Below are 18210 nucleotides of genomic sequence, written 5' to 3'. Positions count from 1 at the left end.
TTTGAAGTGCGAGTGACATTGTGTCTTCTCCATTTGGCCCCCTCCCCCGGGAATCCTACAGAATTTACAAGCCGTCGTTTGGCCTGCCTTGGTTTTCTAATCTTTTGACTTGCAGAGATCAAACATACAGGTGCTCCATGTTGGAGTGCCGCTCCTTTGTCTGTGATCAGCGCTCACGAGACGAGACGCTGGGCTCGGTGAGAGTGCTGAAAATGCTTCAGCAGTTCAGAAGTGACCCGATGGAGGCTCAGGGGGGTCACAGACCGCAGGGCCTCCACTCCACACCCAGAGCGTCGCAGCTCCCATCCCACAGTCCAGACGGTGGCTGTGGTTCTGGAGGGTCCACCTCCTGGTGTCTGAAGCCCTTGATGAGCAGAAGGCGAGGTGAGTTCAGTTCAACTTGACAACCGCTTTTGTCGACGGTGACCTATGTTGCCGCTCTGTCACGCGCGTCGGGGCTGCGCACGCGCACCGGGGAGCAGCCAATCAGCGAGCGTCTCTGCCGGCGGAGGCGGAGACTAGCGCTCCTCTCCTCCTTTCTCCTCCGTCGCGCCGCACAACTCCGCCGCATCCCGGAGAAACTCGAGCGACTCGGTGCCCTCCAGCAGCTGCGCGCGAGGAGGAGCTCGTAACCACGACGTCTCCCGGACTATGCTCCGCATTCCAGCCCAGCCAAGTTGAAGCCGTCCTGCTTTTTGGAGCACTTTCCCGCTGGAGCCCGCAGACATGAGGCCGCTCGTCGCATGGCTTCTTCTGCTCCAGGTGAGAGTCTCGATAGCGACCGATAACTGCCACGCAACTTCTGATTCGCTGCGCTCCGCTCCGAGCGCGTGCGTGAGAGGACTGGGACGGTCTCGCGGCCGGAGGAGGAGCAGCCCACGGGGCTCGTGCCGTGCCCCGACACGCTCCTCAGCACCCTGTTGCCGTCGGCGTGCCTTTGATTTCAGACGCCATCTTCAGGGCCAGAGTTGGGTCCGACTCTGCGTCGAGCCGAGCAATTATCATTATTTCCCCCAGTTGGCGGCGAAGCTGTGTGAGTGTGTGTGTCTGTGTCTCAGTGTGTGTGTGTGTGTGCGCGTGTTGGTGGTAGCTTACTTGTCACCAGTTTTTTCCACTGATCATTGCAGTCGACCTCTCGAGAGGGTTCTGCTTCTTCCTCCCGGATCAACCTCTGCTCCTCACTGGTGTTGTCGGCCGTCTGGTGTGTGTAACTGCCGCCAGTTGACTTTTGGCTTTCCTCCTTCAAACGATCTCTCTGTGGCGTGTGTGCGTGTCAGTCTGCGTGCGCGTGAGAGAGAGAGCCGCGATGACTGAGTGGCTCCGCCAGCCGTGGAGCTGAGAGCGGCTTTGGAAGGGCAGAGCTCCCGGTGGTCCGTCCGTCCTCTCTGGGGATTCCCATGTGATGGCAGCTTCTAACCAAAAGGCACCATGCAGAGCAACCTTGGTGTCCTCAGGCGACCATCTCCAAGTCTTCTGTGAGGGACCGCACCATATCAGCAACAGTACACAGAGGGCGTCCTGCTCCTGTTGATTCTTGAGTGTATGGAATTGGTTTCAGGAGAATGGGTTGTGTTGAAGGTCTTCTATTCTCCAAGTTCATTCTCCAAAGCGCGTTTCTTTTCTTGATTCACATGGATGAAGGCCAGTGGTGGGCTCCAGCGGCGGACAGAAATATTTATCAAAGCTGGATCCACTACCAAAAGTGAGCAGCAGTGCTGGGTAGGACACGGCAGCAGGCGCATGCATGTATGGTGGGGCCCCATTATAAGCTGTGACTGTTGTGAGGGGCCGATGACTGCGAAACGTGACGGAAAACTAATCTATAGTCACGTGGACAAAATTGACCGTTAAATATTCAACGTGCTCCGAGCGAAATATGGCATGAACAATAAAAAAAAAAGTGTTACATGCATCTTATTTGAATTTAAATGATCATAAAACTACGGACCAAACATTAAAGATAAAAAAGGCAATTTATTTCAAAATATATTTGAAATTTTCTTTTGACCAACGTTGAGGAAAACAAAAAAGAAGGGAAAAAAAAAGTCATGAATGTGTGGTTTACATCAGAGTAGGTTTCTGTGGCGAGAAGCGCAACGGCGTCCATCCACTCCCAGCGCCAGCGACCTTCTGTGCCAAACATTAAAAAGCAAGCGGTGCCACGACAGCCTCGCTATGAGTGGGGGCGCCGTTGAGTCCAGTTGACTTCCAGGCTGGCATGAGCTGGTGGGTGTGTGTTGTGTGGGTGTGAGGCAGGTTGACACTGGCTTCTCCCCTGGTTGGTTGTTAGACATCTGTTTGCTGTGGTCGCCCCGCGGGCAGCTCCGACGCGTAAAGCATGTGTGCATGTTTGAGATGGCCTTGTTGTACTGTAGCCACTTCAAAGAGCTGGCACTCACCCAGACAGACACTGGCCTGCTGGGCAGCGGTGGAGACCCCACACCCTGGCCCCAGGCCGTAGCGCTCTCCTTCCTCCCCGTGTCTTGTTCTGATTCATGTCAGGCACCAAACACGCCGCACAATGGCTGTGGAATGTGGGCCCTCCATGTTTGGCCACGTGGAGATACGGATGAGGAGCACTCTGCTGGTGTCAACCAAGGCAGATGGACAGATAGGAAGGCGCTCTTCAACATCTAATAAAATCCACGTTCTCCTGCAGGTGGCGCTGGGTGACTCCTGTGCCAGTGAGAAGTTCACGGATGCAGGAGCGTGCTGCAGTCTGTGTCCCGCCGGCTTCGGAGTGGAGGTGGAGTGTGGGAGACAGGACACCGAGTGCAGACCCTGTCCACAAGGTGAGTGGGATCGACGTGGAATCTGTGGCCGTCGCTTACGCCGCTCTTTCCCAGGAACCTTCTCTGAAGGCCTCGGCCCCTGCCTCCCGTGCAGCAAGTGTTCGAGCAGCGCCCCCATGGCGGCCGCCTGCACCGCCGCCGAGGACACGCAGTGTCGGTGCAAACCTGGGTCCTTCTTCTTGGCCCAGTCTGGCTGGTGCGCGTCCTGCTCCAAGTGCAACCGTGGCGAGGGGGCGGTGCGTCAGTGCGGCCTGCGGGGGGACGTTCAGTGCCGGGTCTGCGGTCCAGGATCCTTCATGGAGGAGCACAGGCACAGCAAACCCTGCCAAACCTGCACGCAGTGTTCTGACAGCGAGGTGGAGATCCGCGCCTGCATGGCCAACTCCGACACTCTCTGCATGGGTATGTTCCTCCACCGACATCGGGCTTTTAGCACAATGTGGAAAACTGGCCTCCCTCCTGCGCTCATAACCGGACGCCCTGTTTCCTCAGCAGGACGCCCTCACTCGTGCCTACATTCAATTGTGTTTCCGCCCAGTCATTTCACCGAGTAGGATCGCAGATTCTCGAACCTTTCGCCACCATATTCTGGCCATCGCCGTCGCCATATTTGTTTACCGCGCCGTCATCTGGCGGTCAGTGGCCACGGGGAAACCGCCCATCAGTTCCAAGCTTGAACCAATGGTTCACCAAACCAACTCATGGCTTTCTAATGGGAGGAATATTCGCCGCTCCCCTTAACAGGGATCCAACTTCCAGATTGAATCCAGCCACAAGCCTTTCTATATGTGTTGTTAGAATACAGCTGATAGAGCTGCTCATCTTGCATCAATATATGAAAAACATGTTTTTATTATTATTGTTGTTACCGTGGCGACAGTGACTGAGTTCATGTCTGTTAACGTTGCTTATTTGACTCAGATGCTTGTTGGTCTGTTGTTATTGTGGCACAAATAGATGTTGACAGTGGCGTTATTTACAAAGCAAGTCGTCAGTCGTTGACATGGTGCGTTGGGAGGGGGCGGGGTCATGGGTTGGGGGCGGGGTTTCTGTTTCAAAATCCCAGCTAAAAGCCTGACCAGCATGAGCATCTTTGTTCATCCGTCAGTCAGAAACGTTGCTCAGGAAACGTGCACCAGAACGAGGCGAGGAATTTGATTGAAATCTAAGTCAGAAAGAAGGTGTGGATATGACGGTTTTGCGTTTTTTGTCTCAAAAATTCCCTGGAAAAGATCAAACTTGTTTAGCCTCAGGCCTCGCCGGGCCCAGGTCCGTTCTGAAGCACCGTCCCTGGACCATCACGCCGACTTCAGAAAGGGCGGAGGCCTGCGTGTGTTCAGGACTTGGCTCTGACCGTGGTCCTCTGCGAAGCTGCAGAATCTCTTTGTGAAACTTGGAGAGTGGAGAGTGGCCATGTGGTCCACACCTGCAGCGGCTCCTCGGCGCCGTCTGATCCGCCGGCTCTCCAGGAGTGAGGTCATCCGGACACACGCTGGGTACGCATGTCAGGACCTCTTGACCCACCGTAGGGCAGCGCTGTTACTTGTGGCTTTTGATCCCCAAATGGTCCGACCACATGAGGAGCAGGAATCAGGGCGCTGAGAATGAGGCTTCATAAATCACCACTTTCCGTCTCGATGCTCACCAAACCTCTCTTTGTTCTCTGCAGACAAAAAGCTACACATCCTGTCCCGCCCGGCGGAGGCTGACGGATCCCGGGACTCTTCTCGCTGGCCCGTTACAGAGGAGTACCCCGCACCAGGAACCCCAAAGTTCACTCCGCAGGACGAAGGCGGCGGCGGCAACAACAACATCCTGCTTTACGTGTCGGTGCTGGCAGCCGTGGTTCTGGGCCTGCTCGTCTACGTGGCTTACAAATGGTAAAGAGCAGGACTGTCTCCTTAAATGGAAGAGACTTTATTTCACGGCCGTCGTTTCCCCTCCCACTTCCCTCAGCTGGAGATCGTGTAAACAGAAGAAGGCCCTGTCCAAGGCCCGCGCCGCCGAGCTGGGAGCCTCTCCAGAAGGCGAGAAGCTGCAGAGTGACAGCGGCGTTTTCCTGGACTCGCACAGCGTCCAAGACAGTCAGCTGAACAAAGGTGCGGCCCTGCAGTCTCCACACATGTGCCACAGACGCCTGCGCTCTTCAGGCTCGTCTCTAACGCCCCACAGTCGCTCTGATCTCGGAGAACGTGCTGTGAGATCACAATGTTTCGCCGTCTCCGCAGGCACCAAGAGGGACAGCAAGCTGGACAACCGTCTCTACGTCAACTTGGCTGTGAGCAGGCAGCAGGAGGTGGAGGCTCTGCTGCAGGACGACGCCAGCCCAGGATGGAGGCAGCTGGGAGCAGCCTTTGGCTACCAGCCGGAGCAGCTGGATCTGTTTGGGCGGGGAGAGGCGCCAGCGCACACCCTCCTCTCAAACTGGGCCCAGAAGGAGGGCTCCACTCTGGGACTGCTGTGTTCTGCCTTGGCCCGGATGGAGAGGTCCGACGTGGTGACAGTCCTCTACAGCCCGATGCAGGGGGTCTCTGTGGTCTGAGGAGAGGGGCCCACGCCGCCTCCCCTCCCTTCTGGACTCGTGAATTTTGTGGTGCCCGAACTGGTGGCACACTCAGACTGACTCGTTGACAAGCGGCCGCCGTCTTCAACTCCTCCCTCAACCACGTGGACCTGAACTCTCCACGTGAAGACTTTGCCTGGAGCTAAACGTCCGCCAGGGGGCGCTCAAACGCTCCTTTGTCTCGTGCTGATTCCGGACTTCAGCAGGCGCCTGGACGCGACCCTGAGAAGTTTGATCGTGAGCGCCTCCTTTCCACAGCCATCCGGCCCAATGTTAGCATGAGTTTGGGGGCTCCTGTCCCGCGGAGGGACTGGTTCCTCGCTTCTGCCGGTCGGCTCGACTGAACGGCGACGGCGAGCTCGGCCTCTCCTCCTGACAGTTTCATGGCTGGCCACAACTGTAAGCTAGCGCGTGGATTCAAACTAGCTGGAAGGTCACTCCGGCAATTGTTCGGCTGTGAGTGGCGAGGAACACGTCTGATCTGTCCCAGAGACCGCTTTCCCCACGTATTCAATCAGTTCTCTGCGTCACTTTACGGCCCCGCTCACGTGATCCTGGGGTCACTTCCCGCCAGCGTCTACATCATCACCACATGAGGCCGCTGTGCCAGCGTGGTCCTACTAAGACGCTCTTGTGTATATACTCCCGAATCCTTTCGTGTAGGACTTTATTATAATGAATAAATGAGTTGCAACAGAATTGCTAATGATCTGTCTGTGTGATGCTAACTATCTTATGGCCAATAATGGGGAACCTCAACCTGAATCTTCTCATAATGTCGGTGCAGTGAAACGTACTTTAGCTTCGACTCCTTCGCCAGCGGACAACTTGAGTATCATTTGAGAAGGTCTGGGATGGCGCGCGCTTGTCAACGTCCCCGCTGTTGAGAGTTTGTTTCGCCACAAATCAAGTCTTTTCTACGTTGGTCTCTTCGTGGCGCGTACTATTCCCAAAGTAGAACCTCAAGGACGGTTATGATGAACTCAGCCGGAAATCCAATCGAGGAAACTGGAGTTTGCCTGAGACAGACTTTTACAAAAGCTGTTTATTATCTTTTAAAACGTTTGTACACTCAGTATGACAATGTGCTTACACAATACTTACAGTACAGGTGGCGGGGGGAGGGGTTCGGTCTTTATACATTTAAAAAAAAAACAAACCCTTGACTGAAATGTTGAATTGTGAGTCAGTGTTCCAAAGCTGGCTGAGCCGACTCCTGTGCACAGCAACATTACATATTTACAGGCTTGACCTTATCCAGCCCCAAACATCTATATGTGGATGATAATCTGTTAAAATGCTACAATCCCTCGTCCCTGCTTCTCAAACAGGACGCGGAGGATTCAACAAACACATCAAACAGTTTATTTAAACCCTGCTGCCATTTAAGTGTTGTCAATAAAATAGTCGTCGGTAAAAAAGGAAAGCCTGGGCAAAGCGGGGGACGAGGAAAAAAGGGAGTTTCCAAAAGAGATGCGACTCAGACTCCGGCCAAAACCATGCTAAAACAACAGTCTTGTGATTAAGAGGCGGAGTCGGATAAAAGCAGCACCAGATCCAGAGTCGGCGGCAGGAGGACGAGCGTGCACGTTGACCTACTGTGTCCTGTCACTGATCTGTTTCAAAAGTAACGGAACCTTTCCGTGGATTATTGTCGTCTGTTAAAATGGAATTGACGTGACCGACGAAGGAACAACTAAGAGCCTTAGACGGTGGGAAATGCTAAAAAGGGCGGAGAGGGTCGTGGTGGAGGCTCGAGTCTGACACTCCCTGAGGTTGGGCGGGTCTCTGCGCGCAGGACCCGCGGAGCTTGTTGAGCAGCAGTGCACTTCAGTGTCCACCTCCGGAGCGAGTGGTAAAGGCAAACCTGTGCGTGGGCTAGTACACCTCCGTGTCGTCCTTGGGTTTGTACACCGTGCCGAAGCGCTGCATGTACTTCTTGATGTACTCCTTGGTCTTGTGCTTCACGTTCTCGTTGCACTCCAGGTCCTCGGGGTTGTTGCAGGCCTTCAGCTCCTTGTTCATGACGCCGTGGGTGAGCTGGAGGAAGAGAGAAGAGGCAGGCCCCGAGTCACGCCAGGTCCAGGACCGACCCAGGGGAGCGCGGCTCACCTTTCTCGCCAGGTGCTTGAAGTCTTCCGTGTTGCTGATTCGGCCCAGCTTGCAGTCGGGCTTCCGGTAAGGATTCAGACACTGAACGATGAACTGCGACATCTGGCTCAGGCACAAAGCAAGTTGGCTTAGCGTGAGCGCAGCAATCCTCACAGCGCTGACTCACCTCTTTCCGGAAGGTCTCTTTGCTCTTCTTGGCCAGTTCGCTGGAGGTGTCCGCCTCGGCCGTCTTGGTGGAAAACTGCGAGCAGAGACCACACCCCCCCCCCCCCCCTCCTTAATTGTCAACAACAGGAGCAGCGGGAAGAGTGGGACATAAGGGGACACGTCTCCAGCTCAACACATGCTGTTGTTGGCCAGATGGAGACAAAAGACACAGCTTCCAGATGTGCTCACAGTCAGATGAAGGGAGAGAACACATGAGGCAGAGGGGGAGGAGGAGGAGAGATGAACGGCCCGCTCTCTGTGACCTCCCACAGTCGAGTCAGGGTGGTGGGAGAGCGACTCTTGAGCCTCTCGTTTCACAGAAACATCTGCAACTCATCTCTCGCTCGCAGGAGCAAACGCTGCACTCATGTTTTCAACGGAGGGCATCCTCACCTTGGAAGGATTCTCGTCGTAGGTGGGCGTGCCCAGGTCCATTTCGGACTCGTGGTCCGCGCTGGGGTTGTCTCCGCTGGCCTCCCAGGTGGGAGGGTCCCACTGCGTCTGCCTGGCGGGGTCAGACCAGGTGAGAAATGACCGCCGGGTCCTGGGCCCGCCCTCACACTCTGGACCCACCTGGTGACGATGTGGTAGTAGTAGATCTTCCCTTCAGGGTCCCGGGCCACTTTCCAGTTGGGAGGCAGGACGATGGTTTTGGGTTTGGGGGGGGAGGGCGGCGGGAGATCGATCACGTTGTTGGATACAATCATTTCCTGTTGGACAGAAAAAAACCTGAACTGGAGAAAGACAGAGGACAGCACCCTCTTGCGGCTACACAAGGCAGCACAAACAGGCGGAGGACAGGCCAAAATGGGCTGCGGGTTTGGACTCCTCCCCGCCGAAGGTTCAGACGCACGATTACCTGCTGGACAGTTTGCGAGGTCACGATGGTGGTGACGGTGCCGCCTTGCTGCACCACCACGCCCTGCTGATGACCCGGATACAGGTAGCTGGCTGTCGGTTCGGCGTACGCCTTCAAAAAGAAGCCGTCACTGGCTTTGTCAGACGAGGCGGCGGTCAGCGTCGCTCACCTGGATGACGGGAGCGCTGGGCTGGGGGTAGGCAGCGGGCAGGCTGTAGATGGTCTGACATGGCTGGCCTTGGTAGTAGATGGCCGTCTGCGGCGGCGGCGCCTGAGGGGGCGCCGCTGCCGCCGCATACTGCTGCGCTGGCTGCGTCTGCACCGTCACAGCCTGCTGAGTGGTGGGGTCCCATATGGTGGCGTAGCTCTGCTGGCTTTGGACCTGAGGTGCGGCCTGGGCGGGCACAGAAAGGAGCGCCACCCCCGGCTCCTGCTGAGGGGTGGCGGCGGTGCGGCCGGCGGGGGCCATGTGCTGAGTCATGTCCGACACTGGGGTCGCCTGCGGAGCAGAGGGAAGATGTTGGGGAGGAGGTGGTTGACACGGAGGGGTGGGTAGCCGTACTTTGCCTGCGCTGGGGTTGGAAGGTTCCACATAGGTCTGGACGGGGAATCCGGGAGGATAGTTGATGAAGCCGGGGCTGGCGGCGTATGCCAGCGCTGGGTCATAAGCCATAGTTTGGAGCTGCTGCTGCTGCTGCTGCTGCTGCTGCTGCTGCTGAAGCTGGTGCTTCTGAGCCTCCCGCTGTGCCACCTCCTGCTCAAAAAGCTTCCTGCGCTCCTCTGTGGACAGCTTGTTGCGCTCCTTGGACCCCACCCCTCTCGGTGTCTTGGACGAGTCGAACCTGGAGACGGGAAAACATTTTCCTCACAGAAGATTCTGACCAGAGGCAACACTTCCTGCTGTCTCTCAGTCGCATCCCGCTGAAGGGGCTTCTTGTCTAAGTCCAAGTTTCCTGCGCCAGTTCCCTGACGGAAGCCTTTTGGGTTAATGCGCCACCACTTGATTTGAGATTTTTCACCTTGAGATTTTCATGCCCAGTCACCCAGTTTGCCACCTCTCCATCTTTGTGGAAGCTAGCTTTGCAACGACTTGTGCGACCACATTACCGTTCTTCTGCTCTCCTGCTGCTCCGTTCGTAGGACGACGGTGGCGACGTGGACCGTCTCCTTCGTCTCTCAGAGCTGCGTGGAATTTTGTCAGACGCTCGCTCCCGCTCTCGGTCCCAATCTCGGTCATAATCTCTGTCGCGCTCTTTGTCCCGCTCCCGGCTGCCGGAAGTGGTTCGAGGCAAGGAAACATCGCGATCTCTGCTGCGATCTGTGACGACACCGTGGTGAGCAAAAAAAAAAAAAAAAAAAAAAAAAAACGAATAAAATCCATTCATTTTCCTTACCGTTTGTGTCCTTTTCAATCTGGCTCTTCTTCGGTATTCTGTACACCTCCTGCGAGGACAAATGCACTTGTGAGCACGGTTGAAATGAGAGCGTCACAAGTGCCACCCACCTTCAGATCCTTCCAGACGTCGAGGAGCTTGGCTGCCATGCCACTAATATCCAAGGAACCGATCTGCGGTTCCTGACTCCTCTCGCTCTCCACATCAGACACGCCTTCCTCCTCATCCTGAGAGGGAGTGCCGACGGCTGGCTGCTCCGACAGGGAAGCTATGACCTCGGCAGGAGCCATGCTCTCCGGCGTCACAACAGCTGACTCACTCACAGGAGGAAGCTCCACGTTTTGTGTTTCTGCTGGACTGTCATCCGAAGTCTGATCTGGAAGGACCTCGACGGTGTCCACTCGGAGGGGCACATTTTCTGCCTGCAGATTCACGTGCACAGAAGCAGTCACTGGCTGACTCTCCGGCTCTCCGGCAGGTAAACTCTCGACCTCTGGCTGACTGCTTTTCCTTTCCTCGCCGGGCTCCATGGTCTCACCACCAGTGTTCTCCGTCTTGTGATTCACCTCAGCCGGCGAGTGTTCCGAGCTGCTGGAGCTCGTCTCTGCCTCTTTGTGAGTTTCCTCTTTCTGCGACTCTTCTGTATCCACTGCAGAAGGCGTCGTCTCCGTGGCGGCGCCCTCTTTCAACCCTTTAGAGTCCGACAATCCGCCGCTGGAAGACTCGTCGCCGTCCTCGTCGTCTGCTTCTTCATCCTCATCCTTCCCGTCAGAGGCCTTGCTGGCGTCGGAGAGCGCACTGTCCAGACTGTTCTCGCTGATTATTTTGAGGCGTCGGTACACGGCCGGTTTGGCGGAGTCCCCGTCCAGCTCTGCTCCCAGCTTGGAGGCAGAGCCATCAGGGGTGTTGAGAGGGGTTTGAGCTCTGGACGTGTTCTCACTGGAATACCCGTCCATCTCCACAGCCTGGGGGAGAGCTTTGGTCTGGGCCCACCTCTGGATGAAAGTCAGCACTCGACTCTCTTCCAGCATGTTCTTGGTAGGTATGGGCAGCACATGCAGAGTCTTCATGATCTGGGGAAAAAAAAAATGAAGCGTTACCACAAGTAAGAGCGAGAGAAGGGCATGGACACAGACACAACTAACCTCTAACTGGAGCTTGATGTTACCGGAATTGTTGCCCTTTGCTTCCGAAATCTCCACCATGAAGATCCACAACAGCGACAAGCCATGGTGATCCAGAAACTGCTTCAGACACGATGGGTTCCGAGTGTCCTGGCCAAGGAGGACAGGTCAAATTCCACGCTCGGGGAAGCCGCTTCTGAGCCGACATACCTGGATGAGTTTCAGACAGAGGAGCTTCTGCTCCATGGTCTCCACCCGCACCATGAGTCGGCAGAGGGACACCACCTGCTTCTCGTCGTAGAGGCCCTCGCCGTTCTCCAGCAGAGCCTCCAGTTCCTCGTCCACCTGCAAGGGGGAACATTTATCTGAGTCGGAGACATAGACGCGAGTCTTCTCTTTAACTTTCATCTGTACTGTTTCCATTCCAAGAGAACCTGAAGACAAATGTGAATTTCAACGGCTGCAAAAGACATGGCTTTACTCACTGTGGTGAGAGCACTTTTTCGACTGCGATCTTTCTTCATTTTCCCTCCAGCTGCCCGAACACTCACTCTGTTCTCCCCTCCCAGGAACCCTCTGCAGCTTGGGGCGCCGCAGAAGCATTTCTGAGCCTCCTTGCTGGAGGACACACGAGACTTGTCGAGTGCTGTCATACAGTATATGGATCTGACCTGAAGAAACTCACCCATATCTCTGAAACTGGTAGTCAAAAGTGAGCTCCGTTCCAGCTGTGACTGCCTTGGTTGTGAAGAAGCCCACTCGAACTTGGCCGTTTACCGTCCACTGGAAGGAAACGGGGAATAACCACCAAGTGTAAGAGAGAATTATGAAGTAGCCCTGACACCTCACCGTACCTTTTGGGTCTCGCAGTTTGGTTCACAGCTGTGGTTCATGAACCGGGAACAATTACCCTTCAGTGTGGCGTCGATGATCTGGCCGGACGGCAAACAGAGTGTCAACACCTGGCCCGACCGTCTTGTGAAGATGAGACCATACCTCGTTGTTCTTCAGAGCCATGAAGTAGTAGTGGATGTTCTTGTTCCGAGCGTACTCCTTCACTCTGGCTTTGAACTCTTTGTGGTCCAACACTTCGCCACAGTATTCCAGTACAAATGTGTTTCTGCCAAAGAAAATGCAAACAAACCACTCCATTCAATGCCATTTTTCTTGATCATGTCAACTTTTTTTTTTTTCACGTCAGACGAACCAGTCTACATCAGAAATGAGTCTTTCCCTCACCAATCTCTTCTAGCTTCTTTGACCTCAGTCCATCATCCAAAAACATAATTCATACAGCCCAACTCTCTGCCTCCCATATGACTCCCTTTCACATCCTGAGATCCCAAATTCAAGACGAGGCCACATAGCCTTCTCAGTCAGAGCTCCAGTCTACCGGAGGACACCCGAAACTCGTGCGTAAAACACTCTTTTTTTTTTCTCGCTTTCAAAATAGCAGAGAACAAGGCGCTTACGGAGGCAAATCTTTGGCTGCCCGAAGACCCCAGCCTTTGTCTTCGGTGAGGATGACCTCAAAGTCTGCATGCTGTTTCATTTGGAAGCGGCGATTAGAGCAGTAGGCTCCATTCAGGCAACGGGAAGAGCTGAATAGTTAAACAGGGGAGATGTCCTTCAACCGACATGTTGATGCATTTCACACAAAAACACATTCCCTTTACTCCTCAGCTTACCATTCGATCATCAGAAGCCGATTCAAACAGTCTTCCCCGCAGGCTAAAACCCCCCTGGAGCGCTCCTCTCTGGACAACACTGAGCACTCGCATTGCATTCTCTTGATATCACGATGAGATTTGCTTTTCTTTCTACAACAAAACAAAGACAAGAGGTCAGAAAGCACGAGCTTCACAGAACACTTGCAACAAGGTGGAGCCTTACCTTTCAGTCAGGTAGAGATTCTCCTCGATCAAGTCGAAATACGGCGGCATTTTTTTGGATTTGGCTAAATCCTTCCATTTACCGGAGTCTTGAAAGTCGAGCAGGTTTAGAGTCGGCCACTGCGCCTCAGGTTTCGCCTGCGGTTCCTTAGCGTCGGCGCTCTGGCCCAGACGTTCACGTTTCCCCGCAGGCCCGGCTTCGGCTTCATTGTCAGAGTCGGACTCGATTTCCGGTCGTCTCTTTTTCGGGGGACCCCTGCTCCTGTGCTGCCGAAAGCGGTCTTCTCTTGGAGGGTCGGGGACGGAGGAGCCTCTGCTATTGCTGCTTATTTCATGACCTTGCACAAAGCAAGACGATTGTGAGCTGTTAGCGGCACCGTACTCCACAGCAGCTTTGGCTAAACCCGACAACTTGTAGTCCTCGTGGTCGTTTGTTAAAGAGTCAGGATGGATTTCACTGACGGGATCCGGGAATCGTTCTGTGGCTTGGGAGTAGGAGTTCGTCACATAAATTGGCACAGGTGGAATGTCCTGCATCCAGGAGCCGTCGCGGAGGTCCTGCCCATGATACGAGGTTCCTAACGCTTCACAACTCGGCGCCGGGAGACCGTGACTGCTGTCTGGCTGTTGGAACGTACTACTGGGGAGCTCCAGCTGGGACTGATCAGAACCCAACGCTGAGCCACCACGACATGCCAGACCGTCGCCACTGGATGTCGTATGGTAATAGGTGCATATCCTTGAATCAGGCTCACCATTCTCCACGGCGGCAGGCTCCGTGACAGCCATGTCAACAGTCACGTACGATTTGATCTCCATCGAGCCGATGCTTTCCGAGTGGCTCGTGCTGTCGATCGTGTTGCTCTGGGACTGACAGGATGTACTGGCTTTAGAGGAATCAACGTCTTGCAGTGAGCCAAGTCGATTCTGGACGTCTCCACCATCCAGCGGAATGCACGGCGGGGCTGCAGTGTCCTGCGAGCCTGTCAGAGAGGAACTCTGGGGAACCACCACCACTGAGTGCAATCGTTTGATTTCCTCTCCACAATCGGAGTCGTACTCAGAGTTGTCGCTATCACTGGCTTCCCGCCGTGCTCCCAAAGGATCCTGACGTGACGGCCTTCTGCTACACGACGTACTTTCCCGAGAGGCACTTTCCACGTCGGAAGAGGGCATCCCCTCTCTTTGGCCGGGCGGGACTCCTGTGAGCACAGGGTCGTGACTGTTTGTCTTCTGAGGATGACCCAGTAACGCGTCGCTGTGGTCAGCAGTGGCATGAACTTTAAGCAGGTCCCTTTGGATATTGTTTCCCTCGCATGCAGAACCTGTCTCTGACAAACTCGACCCGTGACTCCTCGCCACGATTTTGGAATGTGTGGTTTCTTGAGACGCACTGACCACTGTGCTTTCGTCATCTTTTTCCAATGGGTTTTCTTTGCCCAGCGGATGACCGTCATTTTCCCCGATAATATCCCACCGAGTCTTTTTTGACAAACCGCCCACTGCTCTGAGGCTCTCTGCAGCCTGAACGTCACACGCTGGCGAGTTCTCAAAGCCACGGCAGGGCCAATCCGCACCCGGTGGGCGACCTTCTACACGGATCAGCTGGGGGTTGCCCGCGTCGCCGAAGTTCTGCTTGCTGCTTTCATCGTGAGCAACGTTGATGACAACAATAGCATCATCATCATGTCGTCCAGAGGAACAGTCAACTTCACTTTTATTCCGCTTCTGCAATTCTGTAGCTCTACTAATGTATGAGACCGATATCATATGTTCTTCCTGTTTGGTCCGGTCATCAGCGCAGAGTGGTTTCATGTCGTCATGTGAAGTTGATTTTAGATCACAAACGGATTCAATTGATCCGACCGGTTCCACTGTAGGAGAACCTTGTAATGATGTGCACGGTTTATTCTCCTGTTGTCCTGGACAACCGTGACCACCTCTCTGACCTTCACTAGTCTGACGCTGCGTTTCAGCTACGAAACTATGCAGGAACGCTTTTGGGATTCTTACATTTGAGTCGCTTGGTTGTCTGTCCAGTGAGGGGTGGACTTGAATCGGCTCCTTGGAGGGTCTGTGTTCCACACTTGTGGAGATTTCAGCAGCGCTCGAGCACTTCTCAGCCGTCTGTGATGTTTTCTTGTGATTTGCGTCAGAGTCTGTCGAGTTGCTCTTTTGGTGACGAGAGTAAGTGTGATGACTAGAAGAGCTTTTGCTGTTTGTCTCGGGCCTGCGATAGCTGCCGGTCTTCTGATACGACGAGTCTCGATGTGGTGAAGACCTCTGCTTTGAATCCGAGTCCGAAAGCCGCTTTGATGACCTTTCTGACCTCGAAGAATACGTCCGCCTGTCGGACCCAGAGGAATAAGGAGAATCTACTGCTTTGGAGGGTTTCTCGGATTTGGAATGAGACGAGGACTTTGACTCTTTATGTGAACTTGAATAGGTGGCGGTCCGAATGGAGTCGCTGGTCCTCGTCCTTGTCTTCCTGTGGTCCTCTTCAGAGTCAGAGCTATCCTTGGTCCGGTCATTTCGAGAACGAGAGCGTCTTCTGTCCCTGCGTGGTGGACTTCTGTAAGATCTTCGATCAGAGTCGTGATAATAAGACCTGTCGGAGCGGGATCCTCTTTCACCTCTGCATCTGTCCGACCTGGAGTGTGATGAACTTGTTCTGGAGCCTCGAGATCTAGACCTAGATCGGGACCTGGACCGCCACCGATCCTTTTCCGATCTCGAAGAGCGAGAGCACGTGTGTCTAGAGTCGCGGTCCGATCTAGAGCGACTGGAGGACCTTTCATAATTGTCGGGTCGCTTTGTGGAGCTTCTTTCCCTTTCGTCTGCATGTGATCCAGAGGAAGACTTTTTCGCCGCTCTGCCACTGCAGTCCAGGCTTGTTTTGCTTTTAAAATCAGAGGATTTACGGCAGGAGGGGGTTTGAAGCGAGTCACTGTCAGAGTCTGAGCCAGGTGGTGCGCGATCAGGGTGAGATTTGACGTCCTTTTTGCAGACATTTTCCTGCACTTTACTGGATCCCTCTGCAGCCTTTCCTGAGGATGGAGTTGGATTCTTGGAGTCGACACCTTGCCTGGTCTCAGATGACTCAGGCGGACTAGTTTCAGAGGAATGGACACCGGCTGTCGTCTTAAAACTAAAGGCCACGACACCAGCGTCACTAGTTGACTGCTCAGAACCAAGCACGTCAATCTTGGACTGAAGCTTTGCCAAGTTTGTTTTAAGCTTAGTGGCTGATGAAACTGCTTTTCTTGAACTGGCCTCAGACAGTGAAGATGATACAGTGTGAGGCAGCTTCAACTCTGCATTCTCCCGTTCTTTGTCTGAGGTTGTCACAGCAGAAGCAGGAAGCTCTGCGGCAGGTTTCTCGGGGATGATGAAGACACTCTGCAGAGGCTTCTTTGTCTGCGAGAAGCTAAAGGACACTTTCTGACGGCCCTGGTCCTCCAAGTTGACTTTCATCTTGGTCCCTTTAGACAAAAGATGGTTGGACAGCATGACTCAGGAAGACGGGCATTTGATCAGCGCTGCCTTGGACACACATTCGATCTTTTACCTACAAGACAAAAAGGGAAAAACCAATCACAGCTTTTCAAAACAACTAACTTGGCCTCACGGACTTGCTCGATACTTAAATATGACATATATATATATATATATATATATATATATATATATATATATATATATATATATATATATATATATATATATATATATGACATATATTGCGTGATCAAAGGAGGTTTATTTTCTGCGAATAGTGCCAAACATATTCATCATTGAACCACATTTCCATGGCCAGATACCACATTCAGTAAGTTGAGATTTAAAACCATTTCCAAAATGTACAGTATGGAAACGTCATTCTCGCTCATGTGAGGGAAAACAACTGTATCAAAGTTTTCCTCCACATCATGGAGACAGCTGAGCTACTACAGAAAAGCAGCAATAAGCGACCCAGGGATTGTCAGTGAAACAACTTAAGTACCTTGTTCTGGTCAGACAGGCGTCCTATTCAGCTGCTGGTCTTGCATTAAAAGGCCGCAGGCGGCTGGTGGCCAGGAATAATCCGATTCAGAAATGGGGAGTCCAAAATGATTCCACACCTGTGACAAGGGAAATAACCAGTACAGTTCATGTTGAACTCAGCCGTTGGCAATGGAGGAGCTTTTTTGCCTGTTGCTGTTAATAATAAGACAGTAATAAGACAGTGGCACCTCACATGCTCCGGATTCAATAGGAGCACATAGATACCATTAGATTTGCGAACATGAAACCTAATCCATAAGGGGTGTGTGTGTGTGTGTGTGTGTGTGTGTGTATACAAGACAGTTAGTTGTGCACACAGCAGACGCACTAACGTGACGGCGAGTGGAAGCAACTAGCAGACGACTGTGGAGCACACAGAGACACAGCATGGCCTGTGCGGAAAGACTGGCCAAACACGGCCTTTCAAAGCACACTTTCACGGCGCATGTCATACGTATAACACCGGCGCAAAGAGACGACCGGTCGAACGTTAGCAAATATGGTTTGTTAAGCTGATAGATGAAAACAACCAGCTAAGATAAGCTAACATGCTAGCGCCCAGTCCTCCATGACTGGTCTTCCCGGATCAAAACAACTTGATGCTATGGAACCACTCTTTCCTCGTGCTTATTGGGTCACGTACCGAGATGTAGACGCCAGTTCGAAAGCGATTCCCCAACCCGCTGGCTCAGAATCGGACACGGTGCTGCTGGCTAACACGGTTAGCATGGTAGCTAGCAGCCAGGCTGCTAGCTAGCGATTAGAGCCTTACATTCGGATATAGACTTAACACTTCCACGAAGGTAGGAACTGCTTTTGACTGCTAAGCGGTTCGGTGTGTTCTAGTCAAACCTCTGTGCGGGTTTTGACTGCGGCAGCGTCGTTAGGGCCGATGTGCTGCCGGCTTGGAAACATGCACTGTTATGTCCTCCGAGCGAGTGTCGCGGACTGCGATCCACGGAGCCCCAAAACAATAATAGCCAGACTTACTTTAGCAAGTGATCGGCGTCAAGGGTCTCCCCCATCTTCCCAACGAGCGTCAGTACGCCGCAGACAAAGCATCAAGCGACACATCCATGACACGGAGCTGCGGGCGTCTGTGCTCGGCTCCGGGACTCCACTGCCGCCGGTGCGCCCCTGCTGCTCTCCAGCCGCCAGGAAACACACACTCCAACCTTTTTTTTTTTTTTTTTTTTTTTTTAAAGAGGAAATTCATTCACCAT

At 53.6% G+C, this 18210-nt stretch overlaps 2 protein-coding genes across 8 annotated transcripts; one reads left to right on the top strand and one right to left on the bottom strand.

The window, feature by feature from the left end:
* Positions 1-545: 545 nt before the first annotated feature.
* On the top strand, positions 546-6097 carry nradd (neurotrophin receptor associated death domain). The gene is made up of 6 exons (XM_053844191.1): positions 546-762; positions 2660-2792; positions 2847-3194; positions 4462-4672; positions 4749-4891; positions 5021-6097. The coding sequence occupies exons 1-6, from the start codon at positions 727-729 to the stop codon at positions 5332-5334; spliced, it is 1185 nt and encodes a 394-aa protein (XP_053700166.1). The 5' UTR covers positions 546-726; the 3' UTR covers positions 5335-6097.
* A 288-nt stretch (positions 6098-6385) lies between these two features.
* On the bottom strand, positions 6386-18143 carry setd2 (SET domain containing 2, histone lysine methyltransferase). Of its 7 annotated transcripts, none has more exons than XM_053844189.1 (22): positions 17978-18143; positions 16947-17064; positions 12945-16511; positions 12740-12871; positions 12524-12652; positions 12048-12171; positions 11906-11983; positions 11737-11834; positions 11537-11669; positions 11262-11396; positions 11073-11201; positions 10038-11000; positions 9928-9976; positions 9641-9851; positions 9096-9375; positions 8703-9032; positions 8534-8644; positions 8248-8384; positions 8068-8179; positions 7634-7708; positions 7468-7569; positions 6386-7395 (listed from the first exon to the last, which is right to left on the bottom strand). In XM_053844189.1, the coding sequence occupies exons 3-22, from the start codon at positions 16451-16453 to the stop codon at positions 7234-7236; spliced, it is 6999 nt and encodes a 2332-aa protein (XP_053700164.1). In that variant the 5' UTR covers positions 16454-16511; positions 16947-17064; positions 17978-18143; the 3' UTR covers positions 6386-7233. The 7 variants fall into 7 exon arrangements, 6 of the variants coding, with proteins under 6 accessions (XP_053700164.1, XP_053700160.1, XP_053700162.1 ...); XR_008412595.1 differs by having other exon boundaries at positions 7247-7395; positions 8068-8175; XM_053844185.1 differs by having other exon boundaries at positions 8703-9375.
* Between the last annotated feature and the right edge of the window lie 67 nt (positions 18144-18210).

Source organism: Synchiropus splendidus, chromosome 15, assembly GCF_027744825.2.
Source record: "Synchiropus splendidus isolate RoL2022-P1 chromosome 15, RoL_Sspl_1.0, whole genome shotgun sequence".
In the NCBI taxonomy this organism is placed as follows: domain Eukaryota; kingdom Metazoa; phylum Chordata; class Actinopteri; order Syngnathiformes; family Callionymidae; genus Synchiropus; species Synchiropus splendidus.
The sequence above is the reverse complement of the archived record's forward strand: the minus strand, read 5'-3'. Positions and strand labels throughout refer to the sequence as shown.